Raw genomic sequence first — 16,117 nt, 5'->3', positions numbered from 1 at the left:
GTGGGGGAAGGAGAAAGAGGAAAAGGAAGAAGAGGAAGGAGGAGAGGAGGAGTAGGGGGAGAAGAGGGAGGGGGAGGAAAGGGAGGAGGAGAAGGGAAGGGAGGAGGAGGGGGAGGAGGAGAGGGAGGAGGAGAGGGAGGAGGGAGGAGGGAGGAGGGAAGAACAAGAAACTGATTTGGAAGGAGGCCCTGGGATTGATCAGGGACGTCAAGAGTTTGCATTCCGTCTAACTATTGGAAAAGGTGTGGGATTTTTTTTTTTCCGGTTTTTCTTTTTCTTTTTTTTATTATTTCAAGTTTTCATAAAAATCCATCATGATTGAAACCCAAGTTACAGAGGAAGTTCGTCACTGTTTTTGTTTTTTTATTATTAATGGTTATTATTGAACTATGGGCTCTGCTGTGTTTTGCTCGGTCAGCTTTGGATCCCGGTCCTGTGGCGGGCGGCGGGCGGCGGGGACCCCAGGCAAAAACCTGGATTTCTGGGGTCCTTGGTTAGGAAGAGGGCTGGGGTGTGGAAGGGGGGGGGGAGGCGGGAAACAGTACGTGTGGAGGGTGAAGAAGTGGACAGGATCAGGGTGAGGTGCGGAAGGGGGGGTGGGGGGCGCAGGCACCGCCAGGTCCCCCTCCCCCGACACCCCTCCCCCCACGGCCCCGCGCGGGCACGCGCACGGCGGCCACGAGCCTCAGATCATCTTCATGTTGAACTTGCGGGGCGCGTCGGCCGAGGTGATGCCCGCGTCGGACTTGCGGGGCACGTACTCGATCTCGATGTTGTGCTTCGTGTTCCCCTTGCCCCGGCTCCAGAGGAAGAGCAGCACCAGGCAGAAGAGGACGACGCCCAGGAAGGAGATGAAGCCCATGGTGGTGGCGATGATGAGGGTCTTGATGTCGAAGGGGAAAGGCACGCTGGCACGGGTGCTGTTGGCGTCGCCGTCGCCGGGCTGGTTGGAGATGAAGGCGAACGTCTTGTTGGCCTGGTGCGGCCAGTCGGGCGCGTAGCTGCGCACGTGCAGGTGCGCGGGCATCGAGTCGTTGCCGCCCGCGTTGGCCGCGATGCACACGTACGTGCCGTTGTCCTGCACCTGCGCGTAGCGCACCTCCAGCGTCCCGTCGGGGAAGACCGTGAGCCGCCCGTTGCTCTTGGCCGACACCAGGTGCTTGCGGGGCGACATCCACAGGATGGCGGGCGGCGGGTCGCCGTCGGCGCGGCACACGAACTGCACGGTGTGGCCCTCGTCCACGAACACCTGCTGGGCCTTGCGGTCCCGGATGCGGGCGCGGCGGCAGGTGAAGTAGTTGGGCAGCAGCACGTCGGGGAAGTCCTTGAACTCCTTGCCCTGCACGAACTCGGGCGTGGCGCACGTGGGCTGCTGCCGGTTGAAGTTGAGTCTCCAGCGCCGTCGGAAGACCCACAGCAGCCGGCAGTCGCAGGCCAGCGGGTTGGCGTCGAGGATGAGGGTCTCCAGGTTGCCCACCGAGTGGAAGGCCGACTCCTCCAGCGTGGTCAGCTGGTTGCCGGACACGTTGAGCACGCGCAGGTGGTTGAGGCCACGGAAGGCGTAGGGCTCCACCACGGCCAGCTGGCCGCCCACCAGCTGGATCTCCTGCAGCCGCAGCAGCTCGTGCAGCATGGAGCCCTCGATGGCGCCGATGGGGTTGTAGGAGAGGTTCAGGAAGCGCAGGTAGACCAGATGGCGCACCGCCAGGTAGGGGACGGCGGTGAGGTTGCAGTGGGTGATGGCCAGGGACGTGAGGTTCAGGCCGTACAGGCAGTTGGGGGTCATGGTGTCCAGGTAGGGCCAGTGCGAGATCTCCAGGACCTTGAGGCGGTAGAGCCGCTTAAAGGAGTAATCGCGGATGGCGTTGATGTTGAGATGGCGGAGGCGGAGGACGATGAGGCCGTGCAGGTGGGACAGGGCCTCGGTGGGGATGGACGTGAGGTTGCATTTCTCCAGCGTGAGCTTCTCCAGGCTGTTGAGGCCGCTGAAGGCGCGGTGGGAGATGTAGACCAGGTCGTTGTCCCCGACCTCCAGGGAGCGGAGGTTGTACAGGTCCTGGAACATGTAGTCCAGCAGGATGACGATCTTGTTCTCGCTGATGTCCAGCCGCGTCAGGTTGCTGAGCCCCGTGAAGACGCCCAGCGGGATGAGCTTCAGGCGGTTGCTGCGCAGCCCCAGCGTCCGCAGGTTGAAGAGGTTGTTGAAGGCGCCGGGCTCCACGGCGCTCACGATGTTCTCGTTGAGCTCCAGCTCCTCCAGGTGCGGGAAGCCGGCGAACTCATCCTGGTTCAGGGTCTTGATGCGGTTCTTGCTCAGGTCCAGCAGCCGCGTCTCGGTGGGGATGCCTTCGGGCACGGCCACGAAGCGCTTGCGGTGGCACAGCACGGCGCGCTCCTGGGCCGAGCACTCGCAGCGCGGCGGGCAGCCCGTGGCCGAGCCCGACAGCACCGAGCCCAGCACCAGCAGCAGGATGGGCTGCCAGCAGGACAGGAGGGGGCTGGGCGCGCCCGTGCACCCCGCCGGCATCCTCACGCTCACCTGCAGCCGGGGGCAAGCACAGGGACGCCGTGAGAAAGCTGTGCGTGGATCGAGATCACGCCCGTATCCCCAGCCCCCCCAAATAACATCCCAGGGAGCAGAGTCCCCCCAAATAACACCCCAGGGTGCAGAATCCCCCCAAATAACACCCCAGGGTGCAGAATCCCCCCAAATAACACCCAGGGAGCAGAGTCATGGGGGACCCCCTCCCCATCCTTAACCTGTGAGATCTAGATGCCTGGGTCTGAGGGTTCCTGTCATCCTAGCTACTCAGGAGGCTGAGATCTGAGGATCGCGGTTCAAAGCCAGCCCAGGCAGGAAAGTCTGTGAGACTCTTATCTCCAACGCACCCCCAGAAGTGGTGCGAAGTGGCGCTGTGGCTCAAGTGGTAGAGCACTAGCCTTGAGCTGAAGAGCTGCGGGACAGCGCCCAGGCCCGGAGTTCAAGCCCCACGACTGACCAGAAAAAGAAAAAGGGACTCTCTGTGTCCTGGGATGGAAAGGCTGGGTGCAGGGATGAGCTAGGAGTGCCTCCTGGGCTTCAAAGGAGCTCAGGCCTGGGTTTCTGGGGAGTCCTAGCAGGAGCTGCCGTTCTGGAGGAGCTCCCCGAACTGGCCTGAGCCTCAGCTTCAGACCCTACTCCCCTCCCCGCCAACTCTGCTGCCCGGTCCCAGGCTGCCACCAAACCCAATGGCACAGGCCACTAGTCACAGATCGGCCACCCCGTGGAGCTCCCCACGGGGCTCGACCCGCCCCGGGCCTCACCCTGGGCGTTCCCGATCTCCCCACCTCCTTCTATCCGGGGCCTCAAGCCTGCAGCTCCTCCCTTCCCGGGCACCACGCCCACCAGGGTGTCCCCGGGGAGCTCCAGCCAGGCCCATCTGCCCCTTGGGGACCCGGATGCCAAGCTCCAGGGCAGCTGCTAGTGTAAAAGCAGAGCCCCTCCCCCCAGCGGGCTGAGGGTGGCTGGCAGGATGCATGGGCAGCCTGCGGGCACCTGTGCCATGCATAGCCCTGAGGCATCTGCTCCCAAAGCCACAGATGCCCCCACCCGAGCCCAGGGCAGGGAGGCCCGAGGCTGCCCAGCAGGTAGGGCGGGCTCCAGAGACGCTATGTTGTTTTTGGTTTGTTTTGTTTGATGTGCATTGCAATACTGGGACTTGAACTCAGGGCCTAGGTGCTGTCTCTTAGCCTTTTCTGCTCAAGGCTAGCACAGCACCGCTTCCAGCCCTTTCGCAGTCAATAAGAGATAAGAGTCTCACGAGCTGGGTGCCAGTGGCTCACGCCTGTCATCCCAGCTACACAGGAGGCTGAGATCTGAGGATCCTGGCTCAAAGCCAACCAGGGCAGGAAAGTCCCTGAGACTCTTATCTGCAATGAACCACCAGAAAACCAGAAGTGGAACTGTGGCTCAAAGTGGTAGAGTGCTCGCCTTGAGTGGGAAAAAACGAAGAAGAGAGTCTCATAGACTTTCTGGCTTCAAACCACGATCCTTAGGTCTCAGCCTCCTGTATGATGCTAGCAGTACAGACTTGAGCCATGCCGCCCAGCCGGCTGACACAACATTCCTTTGAATGCCCCTCAGCTCTCCAGGTCTGACAAGCCTCTCCTGGTCTGGTTGTAGATTGACTAAGTAACTGCTCTGGGTGTCACTGACACATTATGGAATCTGTCCAGACTTTATTGTCCCCAAGGGGACATTGTTCACCCCGCCCCCTCCCCCTCCTGATTCTCCCAGGCCTCGGCCTCTGCCCACCCTGTCCGGGCTGTTTTCCACAGTCACACACGCTCCAGTGACCCACCCGAAAAGCAAACATCCTGACAGGCGATCAATAAGTAATTGGGCCAGCGGCCGGGGCTGGCGGGGCGTGAAGCCGAGGACTCAGAGGTAAATAGGACTTTTAGCACCCGGCTCAGGGCTGGGCTGGCAATCCAGCTGCCAGGAGCGAGGATGAAGGACATAGCACCACTTTGGCACTGGGAGGAAAGAAAGAAAAAGCCAGGCGCCGGCAGCTCACGCCTGTCATCCCAGCTACTGAGGAGGCTGAGACCTGAGGATTGTGGTTCAAAGCCAGCCTGGGCAGAAAAGTCCCCCGGAGACTCTTCTCTCCAACGAACCACTCAAAAAAGCCAGCAGTGGCACTGTGGCTCAAGTGGTAGAGTGCTAGCCTTGGACACAAAGAAACTCAGGGACAGCACCCAACCCCTGAGTTCAAGCCCCAGGACTGGCAAAAAAAAGATAACATAAAGCTCATCTCCAATGAAGCATCAGAAAACCAGAAGTGGCACTGTGGCTCCAAGTAGAGTGTCACTTGAGCACATGAACTCAGGGACAGGGCCCAGGCCTGACCACTGGAAAAACAAAACACAAAAGACAACACTGGTCCCATGTCCCTTAGGATGCTGTGTGGATTCCATGGCTTATTATCATTATGACTATCATTTACTTATTTACTTTTTGCCAGTCCTGAGGCTTGAACTCAGGGCCTGGGCTCTGTCTCTGAGCTTCTTTTGCTCAAGGCTGGCACTGTACTACTTGAACCAGAGCGCCACTTCTGGCTTTTTCTGTGTATGTGGTACTGAAGCATCGAACCCAGGGCTTCATGCATCCTAGACAAGCACTCTACCACTAAACCACAGTCCCAGCCCTATATTATTATTATTATTTGTAGCCTGCCCTGCACATCTAATCTCTAAGCCACTGCCCTGTACAGAACTGCCCAGCCAACATTATAGTCTCCCACCCCAAAGCCACCTCCTGCATGAAGCCGTCCGCCACTTACTCAAGCAGACAACCACCTCTGCCTACAGAACCCAATCACTTTACTTTCCCCTATTAGTGACGCTGTGTACCGCTGTCTGCCGCACCTCATTCCAAGACTGACTTCAGCCAACTGACAGGGGAAAAAAAGCAAACAAACAAAAGGATAAAGAGCTACAAGCTAAAGAAGGAAAAATCCCGCCTAATGATCAAGTGCAGAGCCTCCCAGCGGCCCGAGGAAAAAGGGAAGCGTGCTCAGAAGCCTCAGCCTGTCATGTATTGTTTAGTCTTGGGACAGATACTCCTGAGAGTTTTTACTTCTTCCTTGTTGGCTTTTTTGTGTTTTTTTTCTTTTTCTTTTTGGGGGTACTGGGGTTCGGAAGTGAGGTTTTGTGCTTACCAGGCAGGTGCTCTACTGCTTGAGCCTTGCCCTTGGCCTGTTTTTCTTTTCTGCAATAGGCACAGTCTCAAGTTTTTGCCTGATGCTAGCCAGCCTCAGAGTGTGATCCTCCTACTTATGCCTCTGGGCTGGGGCAGGAATGAGTTTCTGCAGGTCTGGGGGCTGCCCGGAGATGGGGCCGGCCCGCTGATCAATGAGACCCGGGGAGACAGTGGCCATACAGCCAGGCCCTGTGCGGCCCCAGAGAACCGGGCTCCCCGAGATCCCGACACCCCTTCTCAACGGTGCCGGCCACTGTCCTGAAGGGAGGGGAAACTGAGGCCCAGAGCAGCGAGGATGCCTGTGCCACGGGAGTGTGACCTGCCCGGCCCGGTCTGGCCAGGGTGGCGGGGGGAGGACTCAGGAATTGTCACCCCTTGAGCCCCTGGGGAGCTCTCCTAAGGGCGAGGATTAAAAATGGCACCAACAAATACAGAGCACATAAGCATCAATGGCGGGCGGGTGGCAGGAGGGCAGCCGTGCCCAGCGCACAACACCCAGACCCTTGTGTCCTGCGCCCCTTCCCCAGCCCGTGACTGTCAACAGTGGTCTGGACGGGACCCCCCCCCCATCACAGAGGGGCGGGTCCCGGGTCCTGTGGCCCAGTGAATAGCGCAGAGCCTGCTCAGAGCCCAGTGGCCTCGCCGGCTCCCGTCTCCCTTCCTTCGGGGTGGGCTGTGGGGCTGGAGGGACGGCTCAGTTATTTCGGGTTCACAGCATCCATATTTCATGGTGCTCCCACGCAGTGCTCCTCGGGGACCGTGGATCCCAGCGCACATGGAGCCAGAGGCCGCGGCTCCGCAGAGCCAGGCCCACTGGGCACGGGGAGGCCCAGAGCCTTCCTCAGGGGACACTGGGCAGGGGAGGAGGGGGAGGAGAGAAAGGAAGGAGGGCAGAGCAGCGGGCGGTGGGGGGAAGATCATTTCTGCAAAGGAAAGGCAGGTGGGCACGGTGCCACCAGAGCACCGGGGACTCAAAAGACCCTCCCAGCCCCATACCTGGACCCCATCCTGGCCTTCACCATCCTGGACCTCACTGTCCTGGCCTCCACCTTCCAGGCCTCCGAGGGTGTCCTGCTCAATCCCAGAGGCACGAATGGCTGAGAATGGTGTGGAGGCCTGTAGGCTGCCTGGCACTGGGGGGGGGGGGGGTGAAGGGAGGGCTACTGGGGGGGTGGGGGGGAGGGGTGGGCCCACGCACAGCTCCTACAGCACAAATCCTGGCAGATGGGTGGGGCCGGGTGGGCCGGGGCTGGGGCAGTGGCAGCCTGGGTGCCTCCCTGCTGGCTGGCGGCCACTTTCCCCTCCGTTTCCCTCCCCTCCTCTCCTTTGCTCCTCTTACGGGGAGAGAAATCTCAACCTGGAAGAAAATTGAGGTCATGTCCTTTGTCGTAGATAACTCTTTATTTTCCTCTTGTTCTTGCTCCTGGCAAAGGGCTGCTGAGCTCCCAGTGTGTGTGTGTGTGTGTGTGTGTGTGTGCGTGCATGCGCATACACATGCATGTATATGTAAGCATATGTGTGAGACAGCACTTGCATCTGTGTCTACATGTATGTCTGTGTGCGCCTGTGTCATCTAAGTGTGTGTGCGCCTGTGCATGTGCACAGTGCACACGCACGCCCCTCCCAGCCCCTCCCCCTGCCCTGGCACAAGGCCCAGCCCTGTCTCAGGGCCTGGGCTTCTGCCTTCCAGAGGGGACCACCGGCCCGTGTGGCTGCCGCCTGCTTGCCTTCTAGGGCAGCATGCAGCACCCCAGATTCCCCGGAAGCACCCAGCCCCGATGCTCAGGGAGAGACGCTCTGCCCGCCTCAGGAACCACCAGCCTTCCGGCCATTTGCAGATAAATTATGAATTTTAATTGTCGGAGCCTCTTAGTGTTTAAAGGTTTCTCTATATAGCTCTGCCCCATCTTGGAGTGGGTGCTGGTCTGGCAGCCCAGCCTGGGCCTAAGGGAAGCCTGGTCCCCCGTGCTGGGCTGCACAGCACCCCTCAGATACCAGCTGAGCCACAAGGGCCAGGACCTTCATGAGAAAGAACCCCACAAGCCTACCCTTCCCTTCTTCTAGCCCCCAATCCAGCCAGGCTAAGCCCTGCCCACCCTGCCCAGGCCCAGTCCTTCCCTCAGCCTTCCTGAGGTGGTCTTGGCTCGAGGCATGGGGAACAGAGGGAAGTGGGGGACCCCATGGGAGATTTAGCATTCACCAGAGACCTGGGAAGCCCAGTTGGTGCCCGCAGACCCCCCCAGAGGCGCCCTGTGGGCGGGGCTTCACTCTGATAAGAAAGGTCTTTATGGCTGTCACAGTGTGGGTAGGCAGCAAGTGAGCATCCGGACACCAGCTCAAGACCACAGTTCCCATGACCTGAACCCCAGACATCTGGATCCAAGGATCTCAGTCGAATCCTTGCCACACAGTGCCTTTATACAACCCAAACCAACCAACGGAATAAAAGCGGCCTTCAAGCTGGGTGAGGTGGCTCAGGCCTGTCATCCTGGCCAATCAGGAGGCTGAGATCGGAGGATCGCATTTAGAAGGCAGCCCAGGCAGGCAAGTCCATGAGACTCTTATCTCCAATGAGCCACCAGAAAAACCAGAAGTGGCGCTGTGGCCCAAAGTGGTAGCGCCACTTGCCTTGAGCCAGAGCTCAGGCACAGTGCCCAGGCCCTGAGTTCAAGCTCCCCTCTGTCCCCCCAACAAAAACTCCAATGCATCATAAAATATGGTCCAGTAAGTTCTTTATACTGGGGACAGGCAAATTATTAATAAAGACTCTGCCCTTCTTCTGGCACTGGCTGGTCATCATCTCTATTCAGTTGAAAGCTGGCCCAAAACTCTTGCATTCTTCCAACGGGGTGAACAGCTCAGGATCAAGGAAGTGGGCGTCACCCAGGTCAGACTCAAGCGGTACGAGCCAGGCTCAGACAAGGCTGAGAGCGCCTGGCAGCCCAGCCTGGGAAGGGGGGACATCTCCACTCATCTCTAAGGGGGGCGGGGTCAAGACCAGGTGCCAAGCACCCACTGCAGGCCCAGAGACCACAGCCCAGTCGGGGGGGGGGGGGGGGGCAGAGTGACGCGGGACCCATCTGACTCAGTCCTAGGATTCGGGGCGTCTATGGCTCACACCTGTCATCCCAGCTACTTGGGAGGCTGAGATTTGAGGGTAGCTGTATAAACCACCCAAAAACCCACGAAGCAGAGCTATGGCTCAAATGGTAGAGGGCCAGCCTTGAGCCTAAAAGCTCAAGGGCGTGAACACACAGGACTGGAGGTCCAGCTCCAGTTCTGAACAAAATAAAAATAAAATAAACGAGGGAAGGCTTGCCAGGCAAGAGCAGGCACATTGCCCGGCCCTTCTTCTCCCATAGGTCCCAGAGCCACAGGGCTCCTGGAGCTCACCTTTCTTTTTCCTTTGTGCCAGTCCTGGGACTTGAACTCAAGACCCGGGGCACTGTTCCCCGGCTTCTTTCACTCAAGGCTTTAGTGCTCTACTGCTTGAGCCACAGCTTCACATTTCTGGTTTTTCCTGAGTAGTTAATTGGAGGGAAGAGTCCCACAGACTTTTCTGCTAGGGTTTGCTTTCCGAATTGAGATCCTCAGGTCTCAGCCTCCTGAGTAGCTAGAATTACAGGAGTGAGCCACCAGTGCAGTACCCTGGCTCATTCTGATCCTTTTTTACTCTGGGTATTCGAGGGCTTACACCCCCCTTTCCCTCAGGCCCTCCTACACCATTCCTATTTATGCCCGAGCACAGGGCGGGTAAAGACAGTATCCCACAAGTGGGGAAACTGAGGCTGGGGAGGGGCGGGGGCTTAGTGAGCGAGCATTACACCCTGGCTGCAGTCCATTCTCAGGCCCAGTATGCGATCTCTGCAGAGGCGGTGGCGGGGAGAGATTAATTCCTCCAAAACGGGGGAAAAAAATAGAAAAACACACACACATGCCACACACCCTAATAATGTGTAATGAGAGGTTAGAGACGAGGAACAATGCCCTGGGAATGTCACCCTGGTGGCAATCAATTTGGGTGTCACATGAAATAGGCATAATTATTCCGCCAGCCCCTAGCGCTCCAATCTAACCAGCTCCAGGGGCCCAGGCTGGGGTGAGAAACGGAGGAGCTGCTCCAAGTGTGCTGGCCGGCCAGCCCCAGGCCTTGGAGGCCCCTCTGGGCAGGAGAGGGGGGTTGGGGGGGCGGGGGAGGGCAGGCACTGGGATCGGGGACCTTCAGTGCCCAGGAGCCACCTCGGCCAGGCACTGATCCTGAGCAATCGGAGAGAAGGTCAGAGCCAGGACACACTTTGCTCACATTTGCTCCCTGGGGCTTCGCTTCCGGGGGTGCTCTTCAACACCAGGCCCCGTGCCAGGGCCGGGGAGGAAGGATGGACGGCTCAGGGGGCCGTTAGAAGAACAAAACATAGGATTTCCCTACCTCCCTTTTTTGCTGGGGCCCCTGGAACTGGCTGTTCTCTTTTTGCTCAGACAGGCTCTCCTGGCACCTCTGTCAACCCCCCCCCCCCATTTCCTTGGGAGTTCCCCCCCACCCCCCACATCCCCGGTCTGTTCCCACAATCGCTCCTGTCCATGCCTGAGCTCAGGGCTTATTTAGACAGCAGCAGGGTAAACTGAGGCCCAGCAGGCAAGCATTCATCTGCATGTTCATTCTACACATGGGAAAAGTCTTGAATCCCAGAAACGCACATGGAGGCCGTAATCAAAGGTCTGTTTTAGACTCATCCCATCAGGAAAAACCAAGATGCAGGGGGGGAGGTGAGATGGATTGCAACTGGCTGGGCGTCTGGGTTTCCTAGGAAAGCCGAGCATGCCGCCCGACGGCCCAGACACGCGCCAAGCATGGCCCCGGAGATGCACAGAGGTCTGTGGCTGTGTCTTTGCAAAGCCACAAAAAAAAGGGCGGGGCGCTGGTGGCTCACACCTGTCATCCCAGCTGCTCAGGAGGCTGAGATCTGAGGATCGCGGTTCAAAGCCAGCCCGCGCAGAAAGTCTGTGATAGACTCTGTTCTCCAATGAACCATCAGAAAACTGGAAGTGGAGCTGTGGCTCAAATGGTAGAGTGCTAGCCTTGAGGGGGGAAAGATTAGGGACAGCGTCCAGGCCCTGAGTTCAAGACCTAGGACACATGTACACACACACACACACACACACACACACACACACGCACACGCACACACACACGACTGTTCATCCATAGAAGGAAACGTAAGCCCTGGGAAATGCAAACAGCAGAGCATTAGATACCAGTGAAAAGGAACTGAACAATGCCCACAGTTATTTGCAACAATGTAAACGTAGTTTGTGGATGAAAGGAAGAAACTTGTATAGTTCATATACACATTTAATTCTGTGTGTTTTGTTTGGTTCACCCATGCTAGGTAAGCATTCTATCACCGAGCTACACCCCAGCTTCTTTCCAGAGACTCCCGCCTGTCATCCCAGCTACTCAGGAGGCTGAGATCTGAAGATCATGGTTTGAAGCTGGCTCAGGCAGGAAAGCCTGTGAGACTCTTATCTCCACTGATCCAGCAAAAAGCCAGAAGTGGTGCTATGGCTCAAGTGGTAGAGTGCTAGCCCTGAACATAAAAGCTTAGGGACAGCACCCAGGCCCTGAGTTCAAGACCTAGTTAAGGCACCAAAAAAAATTCATCAATTAATCTCTATGCCACCTCCAAGGACCAGACAGAAAACAAATCACAGACTGGCAGTAGCTAGCATTCACTGGCACATCTGTGTGTCGGCCCTGGCCTTACCCACATTGGCATACGCTTCGGCCCTACCACCTCCACGGGGGCCTCAGGAGGCTGAGGAATGCTCCAGAGTCACAGACGGACAGCAATGGAGCTGAGACTCGAACCCAGGCCTCAGGCTCCAGGGTTTGCACACGCCTGATGAAGAGATACCCATGGAGTTGTGGTCAGCTCAGATCTACTGGCCCACAGCACTCAAGACCATTCATTCATTCATTCATTCATTCAGCCTCAAGAACGGGTCATTCACGTTTGGAGATGACTCTGCCCTCTCCCGCTCTTTCTCCAGAGAAACTCCTGATTGGAGGGCTCTCGGCAAAGACCATTCCATTTTTTCAAGATGAACCACAAAAGGCTCCTCCCCTCCAATGAATCCCCAGCTGGCCAGGGGCTCAGTGGTGCACACCTGTAATCCCAGCTACCCTGGAGGCTGAGATCTAACTGGGGGGGGGGGGGGGTGTTGAAGACAGCCCCAGGGCCGAAAAGTCTTTGAGACTCTTATCTCCAATTAATCAGCAAGAAGCCAGAAGTGGAGCTGTGGCTCTAGTGCTAGTACACCAGCCTGGAGAGAAAAAGCTAAGGGACAGCACCCAAGTCCCCAATACAGGCACAAAAACAAACAACAACAAAACCACTGCCCGTCCCTGAGGCCAGGCCTTCCCTGCCCCGCCCATCCACGCAGCTGAGGACACCTTGTCCCCTCTTTGCCACCAGGTACCAGCGGCCCCCTGCAACCCCCATCTCCCCCATTCCAGGGGTCAGCCAGAACCTGAGGGGTGTTTAAAGCAAGCCACAGGACTGCAGGAGGGCTGCGCAGCATCAACGTATGAATGAACGGCTGGCACTAGGTCAGGAGCAAAACAGATCTATCCTGCCGTGTCTGGAGAAGGGATGGGGAGGCTGGGGCTGGAGAGGGGCTTTTGGGGAGAGATGCTTGGCCAAGTCAAAGCAAAGGAGGGTTGGTGCAGAAGCCATCAGTGGGGGCTGGGGGGGGGGGGGGTTGGAGGGCCCAGAATGGCTCACAGTGTCAGGCCCAAGGCAGAGACTCAGACCCTAGCCAGCAAAGTTCCATCGCCGGAGCCGCCCACCCCTCCCTTCTGCCACCCGGCCATCTACTAGGCTGCCTTGTGCCCACATGAATCCGCTCTCAGCGGGCCCACGCAGGGCGGCTAAGGGCTGACCACAGCAGAGCCACAAGTTCGAGGCCCTGCCTGACCCGATGCTACGCAGCAGCCCCTTCTAAGCCAGGCACTGTCTGGTCTCCCAGCTACTCAGGAGATCTGAGATCTGAGGACCGTGGTTCAAAGCCAGCCTGGGCAGGAAAGTCTGTGACATTTCTTTTTTCAATCTCCAATTGACTACCAAAAAGCTGGAGGTAGAGGTGTAGGTCAAGTGGTAGAGTGCTAGCCTTAAGCAAGCATAAGGGCCTGAGTTCAAGCCTCAGTATTGGCACACACACACACACACACACACATACACACACACACACGTACACACACACACACCGGTCCATTCAAAACAATATCCAGTATAAAAAAGATGGGAGCTCAGAGGCAAGGGGTGGACCCCAGCAGGGGAGAGCTGGACCTCTCCACCCCCCTACTGTACCCTCTGCCACAAACCATCTACCAAATCCTGCAGCACACGGATCCCAGAGAAGCGGCCCCCCCACCCTGGGCTGGCCGGGGGCACTGCTCACGTCCTGAGCCAACCCAGGGCCATCTGAGACTTCAGAGGACAAGGAACGCACGGGGAGCTGTCCCTCCCAGGAGCTGGACCCCCGCCCTGCCCTGAGAGCATGCGCTTCCCAGCTGTCTGCCAGGCTCCGGCCTCCCTCAGGCAGGAAGGGACGGGCATAGCCCGTACCCAAGCCGCCCGGGTGGCTGGGGATTCCTGGCTTCTCCGGGCTCACACAAGGACAAAGGGCTCACAAGCAGCGCAGCCTCTTACCAGCATTGCTGGCCAGGCTGGGGAAGCCTGGAGCTCTCCACCTCCACCTGCCGGGTGTCCCGGGCTCCACTGTGCCGGGAGGCCCCCCTGGGGGCTGGGGCCACGGGCACGGCTGCCCCAGCAGAGCAGGGCTGGGCTGGCAGGAAGGGGCTGGCGCAGATGGCGCTGTGCCCACCCGGTCTCCCCCACCCTCTGAACACCTCCGCTGGGGCCAGGCGCTGGGCAGGGCCGGTGGGGGGGTGGGAGGGGTCCGCCCAGGGCCCAGCCCCACCCCTCCCCAGGTAAGACCTACCTAGAGACACATCTCCAGAGGTGCCCACGGTCCACCCCGGCGGGAGGGGAGGGGGGACGGGAGGGGGGGGCGGGAGGGGAGGGGGGGGCGGGAGGGGGAGGGGGGGCGGGAGGGGGGAGGGGAGGGGGGGACGGGAGGGGGGGACGGGGCTCCTTCCTCACCCCCCCCTTCTCAGCTGGTTCTCACCTCCCACCGCTCAGCCTCAGAATGAAAAGTGGGGCAGGCGGAGGTGAGGAGCCACAGCAGGCAGACAAAGAGGAGCTCCCCTAAGTGGATCACAGGTCCTTCCTCTGTGGGACGCCCAGCTCTGCCCCCTCACCCCTGCCCCCTCACCCCTGCCCCCTCACCCCTGCCCCCTCACCCCTGCCTCCCCACCAGGGGCCCTGCTCTGCCCCCTCACCCCTGCCCCCTCACCCCTGCCCCCTCACCCCTACCTCCCTGGTCCTTGCTCTGCCCCCCCTCACCCCTGCCTGCCCACCATGGGTCCTGCTCCGCTCCCTCACCCCTGCCTCCCTGGTCCCCGCTCTTCCCCCTCACCCCTACTTCCTTGACCCCTGGTCCCCGCTCTTCCCCCTCACCCCTACCTTCTTGACCCCGTCCCTGCTCCGTCCCCCTCCCCCCCCCCCTGCCCTGGCCTGAAGTGGAAAGGGGCCGTGGGCTTCTGCCGGGAGGGCGCCGCCATCCAGGCTGAAGCCCGCGTCTTGGGGCTTGGGAGTGTCCAGGGCCGGCCAGGACTGCCCGGGGACAGGCGGCGGACAGGCGGGGGACCCGGCTCCACAGGGCCCCGCTCAGCCTGGCCAGAGCTCGGCTGCAGCGGGAGGGCGGCGCGGGCTCCCCGGCACCGCGGGCTCCCCGGCACCGCGGGCTCCCCGGCACCGCGGGCTCCCCGGCACCGCGGGCTCCCCGGCACCGCGGGCTCCCCGGCACCGCGGGCTCCCGCCCCGAGCTCACCGGCACCGCGGGCTCCCCGGCACCGCGGGCTCCCCGGCACCGCGGGCTCCCGCCCCGGGCTCCCCGGCACCGCGGGCTCCCCGGCACCGCGGGCTCCCGCCCCGAGCTCACCGGCATCGCGGGCGCGCCGTCCGTCCGCCTGGCGCGGTCGCCAATCGCATGTCTCCGCCGCCGCCGGCCCGGCCCGGCCGCCGCCCCGCAGCCCGCGCGCCCTCGCGGTCCGTCCGTCCGTCCGTCCGTCCGTGCGCCACAGGCGGCGGAGCGGAGCCGAGCCCGGCGGCGGGCGCGCTCAGGACCGGCGGCCGGGGCTCCCGGAGCCGGGCTGGGCCCCCGGGGCCGGGCAGGAGCCGCCGCCTGCGCCGCCCGGGCCGGCGTGGAGGCCGGGCGCGCCGCGCCGCGGGGCCGGGGCCGGGGCCGGGGCGGGCGGGCAGCGCCCGCGCATGCTGCCCGGGCCCCCGGCGGCGGAAGCGGGGCCGGCCTCGTGCGCTCCGGGACCGGATCGAGGCCGGATCGGGATCGGCCGCCGCCCGCCGCCCGCGCCGGCTCCCGCCCGGGCTCCGCGCTCTGCCGCGGCGCGGGGAGGGGAGCGGGAGGCGGGGCGAGGGCGGAGCGGGGGCGCGGGGGGAGGGAGCGCGCGGCCGCCCCGCCCGCCCGGCTCCCCGCGGCGCCCTCGGGGTCCCGGGAGACCGGCCGGGGCGCGCGCGCGCCCGCACGTGCCGGCGGGGTCGTGGCGAGCGCGCACCACGCGCACACGCACACACGTGTGCGCACGCGAGCCGACCGACCCGCACCTGGCCGGGGCCCGCGCGAGGCCCCGGAGCCCCGGAGGGCGGCGGGGAGCGGCGTCCGGCCCGCGGGTCCGGCCTGGCCCCCCCCCCCCCCGCCCCAGCCGTGAGATCTCCCCGGCCTCGTTCGGTCCAGGCTCTCCCCGCGGGACCCGCGCGGGGCGGGCGTCACCCGGGGGCAGCGCGCGGCCGGCGGGTTCCGGGGCGCGGGGGGCCCGGTCCGGCCTCGGGGCTCCGGCGGCGCCCCGCTCTTACCTGGGAGAGCTCTCCGGGCGGGCGTGTGTGCGCATCGTGGCCCCGGCTCGGGCCCCTTCCCCACGGACGTCCTCGTCCGTGCCGCCCCCCGCGGGGTGGGCCGTGCGGGGAGACAGGCGCTGCGGCTCCCCCGGGGCCCGGCTCAGAGAAGTTAAGGGACTTGCTCCTGGTCACACCGCTTATAAAGCATCGCCCGCGGGATCGCCGCGGCTCCCCGGGGCCAGCTTGGCAGAGGGGCCTCCAGGTAGGAGGGGCGGCGGGTGGCGAGTCCCGGAGCCCCAGTTTCCCAGCTCTTGGCTGCCCTCCCCCCGCACACCCCCGGGCTGGGCTGTCTGTGAGTTCCCGGCCAGCTCGCGCGCCGCCGCCGCCGCCGCCTCCCACGGCC

General features: G+C 61.7%; 1 protein-coding gene across 1 annotated transcript; it reads right to left on the bottom strand.

Moving 5' to 3' along the window:
• Nucleotides 1–683: 683 nt before the first annotated feature.
• On the bottom strand, nt 684–2,542 carry Lingo1 (leucine rich repeat and Ig domain containing 1). The gene has a single exon (XM_042668882.1). It carries the CDS (start codon nt 2,525–2,527, stop codon nt 686–688), a length of 1,842 nt encoding a protein of 613 aa, XP_042524816.1. The 5' UTR covers nt 2,528–2,542; the 3' UTR covers nt 684–685.
• Between the last annotated feature and the right edge of the window lie 13,575 nt (nt 2,543–16,117).

Source organism: Dipodomys spectabilis, unplaced genomic scaffold (assembly GCF_019054845.1).
Source record: "Dipodomys spectabilis isolate Male_0828 unplaced genomic scaffold, ASM1905484v1 ptg000478l, whole genome shotgun sequence".
In the NCBI taxonomy this organism is placed as follows: Eukaryota; Metazoa; Chordata; class Mammalia; order Rodentia; family Heteromyidae; genus Dipodomys; species Dipodomys spectabilis.
This window is presented reverse-complemented; position numbering and strand designations above follow the sequence as displayed.

Excerpts from the sequence above, each read along its gene's own strand:
- Lingo1 (XM_042668882.1), bottom strand. The coding sequence starts at position 2,527 with ATGCCGGCGGGGTGCACGGGCGCGCCCAGCCCCCTCCTGTCCTGCTGG.